At 46.0% G+C, this 2,190-nt stretch overlaps 1 protein-coding gene across 1 annotated transcript in view; it reads right to left on the reverse strand.

Annotated features, from left to right (window-relative positions):
- Positions 1-1,053: 1,053 nt before the first annotated feature.
- Positions 1,054-2,190, reverse strand: part of LOC138054232 (uncharacterized) — a 1,476-nt gene continuing 339 nt past the window's right edge. The window contains exon 1 of the mRNA XM_068900722.1: positions 1,054-2,190. This exon is cut by the window's right edge and continues 339 nt beyond it. Coding sequence (XP_068756823.1) covers positions 1,054-2,190 — 1,137 coding nt within the window.

The raw sequence follows: 2,190 nt of genomic DNA on the forward strand, positions 1-2,190 counted from the left end.
TATCAGCACTTTAGATCGTTATCCGGTTGTTCACAAGCTTCCAAACGACAAGTATGGTTATCATCGCTCCATGACGCAATTCAAAATTTTTTTTAAACAGCAAAAAGACGCCGTCAGTCCAATCCATTAGGTTATTTCAGAAGTCATTAACTCTGGTTCAGAGCTAGGGCTTTTTTAAGGTTAAGAATTTTCCTTATTTGGATCTCGTGCATTTTCACACGGGTGGAGCATCGTGTCGCGAATGCCCCCGTTTGTAATGATAGTAATCCACGACAAATCTCACTGTATATTTGAATCACTTTTAATCACGAAGAAAATCTCACGTCACAGTTCGCAGTACCGAGTTGAGTTTCGAATCAATAGAGATATAAAAAAAGAAAACTTAAGCTCTACGGTTACAATAGCAAAAACGATACCCTGTAATTCTAGGACCGACTTGTCAATCAATCCTGAGTTAATAAAAACAACGCTATTTCCGACACTCTCCCCCCATATAGCTTCGGAGGAGGTATATGTTATTGAATCACTAAAACTGAATTATGTTGAAAACATTAACGGAAATTGTGAAAGGAATGTTCTCGTCCATAATGTCCTTAGGCTAATAAAGAATCATCAAACTTGCTCATGCAGGGCGATAGCCCTGATGTTCTCTGCTGCAACGGCTGCTGCTTGACGACCAGGTCGGAAATCTTCAGCCAATGAGTTGAGTTCAGGAGGCTCTGACCTATCACAACTCAGCTCCATAGGATAGAGATGTTGGATTGGTCTCTCCAGTTTCCCGGTTGCTGTGTGAACTTGTACCGCACGAACCACCCCATCACGACCCGGGTAGATTTGCTGTACGACGCCCATCGGCCACTTGTTTCGATTCTTATCTTCCGCTTTGATAAGGACGACATCTCCTACTGCTACCTCGAAGTTCTTGTGCTTGTGGTTTAGATTATGTCTCTCGCGGAGAGCCGACAAATACTCCCTTGTCCAACGACGCAATAACTGATCTTTACAAGACCTGAGGTATTTCTCACGTCTCCTCAAGTCCACATTTTCTTCTCTTCAAGGTTCTTGCTCTGGTAACAAGTTTGAACGCTGAAACAGGAACGCTGATGGGGTAAGGATTGGCAGCTGAACGTCATCATCGACATAACTCAGTGGTCGGCGATTAATTTGGACTTCCACATCAAGTAAGACATCACTAAGCTCATCCCAAGTCAACGTTGTTGCTCCGATGGTCTTGTTGAAGGCGCGCTTGACAACACCGATAAGTCGCTCAAATTGCCCTCCCCACCATGGTGCTCTGGCAAGGTTAAAGTGCCACTGGATCTCTTGTCGCTCGAGGAACCCTTGCATTTCTTCATCTCGTTGAACCCTTTTAAGCCACTTCGCTGCTTTGACGAACGTTCCTCCATTATCCGAGTACAGTATCTTCGGTCGGCCCCTTCTTGCGATGAACCGTTTCAGGCATGGAAGGAACGTCCCCGTTTCTAGGCTTGGTAACAGCTCAAGATGGACACCTCGCGTTAAACTGCAGGCAAACAGGGCGATGTAGGCCTTTCCTTCTCGGTTACTCCCTTTACGATAGCGAATGGGGCCTGCGAAATCCACGCCTGCAACTTCGAATGCTGTGGTTCCTTCTGTCCCATTGGTCGGCAAGGGACCTGGAGGGGGTGCTGCTATTGCTGTCGCCTGAAACCGCTTACATCTCCAGCAATTCTTAGTCACTTTCTTCACAAGACGCCTTAATCTTGGGACCCAGAACTTTTCCCTGATTGCCGCCATTGTTATTTCTACTCCCCCGTGCAGGGTCTCGCAGTGCACCCGTCTCACTAACTTTCTTGTAAACGTGGCGTCTTCTTTCAGATATATTGGGTACTTTCCTTGGATACGCCCGCGGCACTCCAGAAGTCCGTCCTTGTTCGGTTGAAGATTTAATCTGCTCTTGATATGAGGATAGTTCGGCATCGTCGTGGCTTGCCGTTGTGTTCGTCTGATCCATCCCAACTTCACGTTCTCTAATTCATCAGCTGTCAATAGCCCTGTTAGTTTCTTGGGTGTCTTGCAGTTGGTTATGAACCTTGCAATCCATGTGACAACTCTCACGGCATATTTTAGTTCGTGCTTCTCTAACACATCTTCCACCCTGTCGTTTGAATTTTTGGGCTGTGCCAGTGATAGTACTTCTCGTATAGTTTT

The sequence above is a fragment of the Montipora capricornis genome, chromosome 6, assembly GCF_036669925.1.
Source record: "Montipora capricornis isolate CH-2021 chromosome 6, ASM3666992v2, whole genome shotgun sequence".
Taxonomy (NCBI): domain Eukaryota; kingdom Metazoa; phylum Cnidaria; class Anthozoa; order Scleractinia; family Acroporidae; genus Montipora; species Montipora capricornis.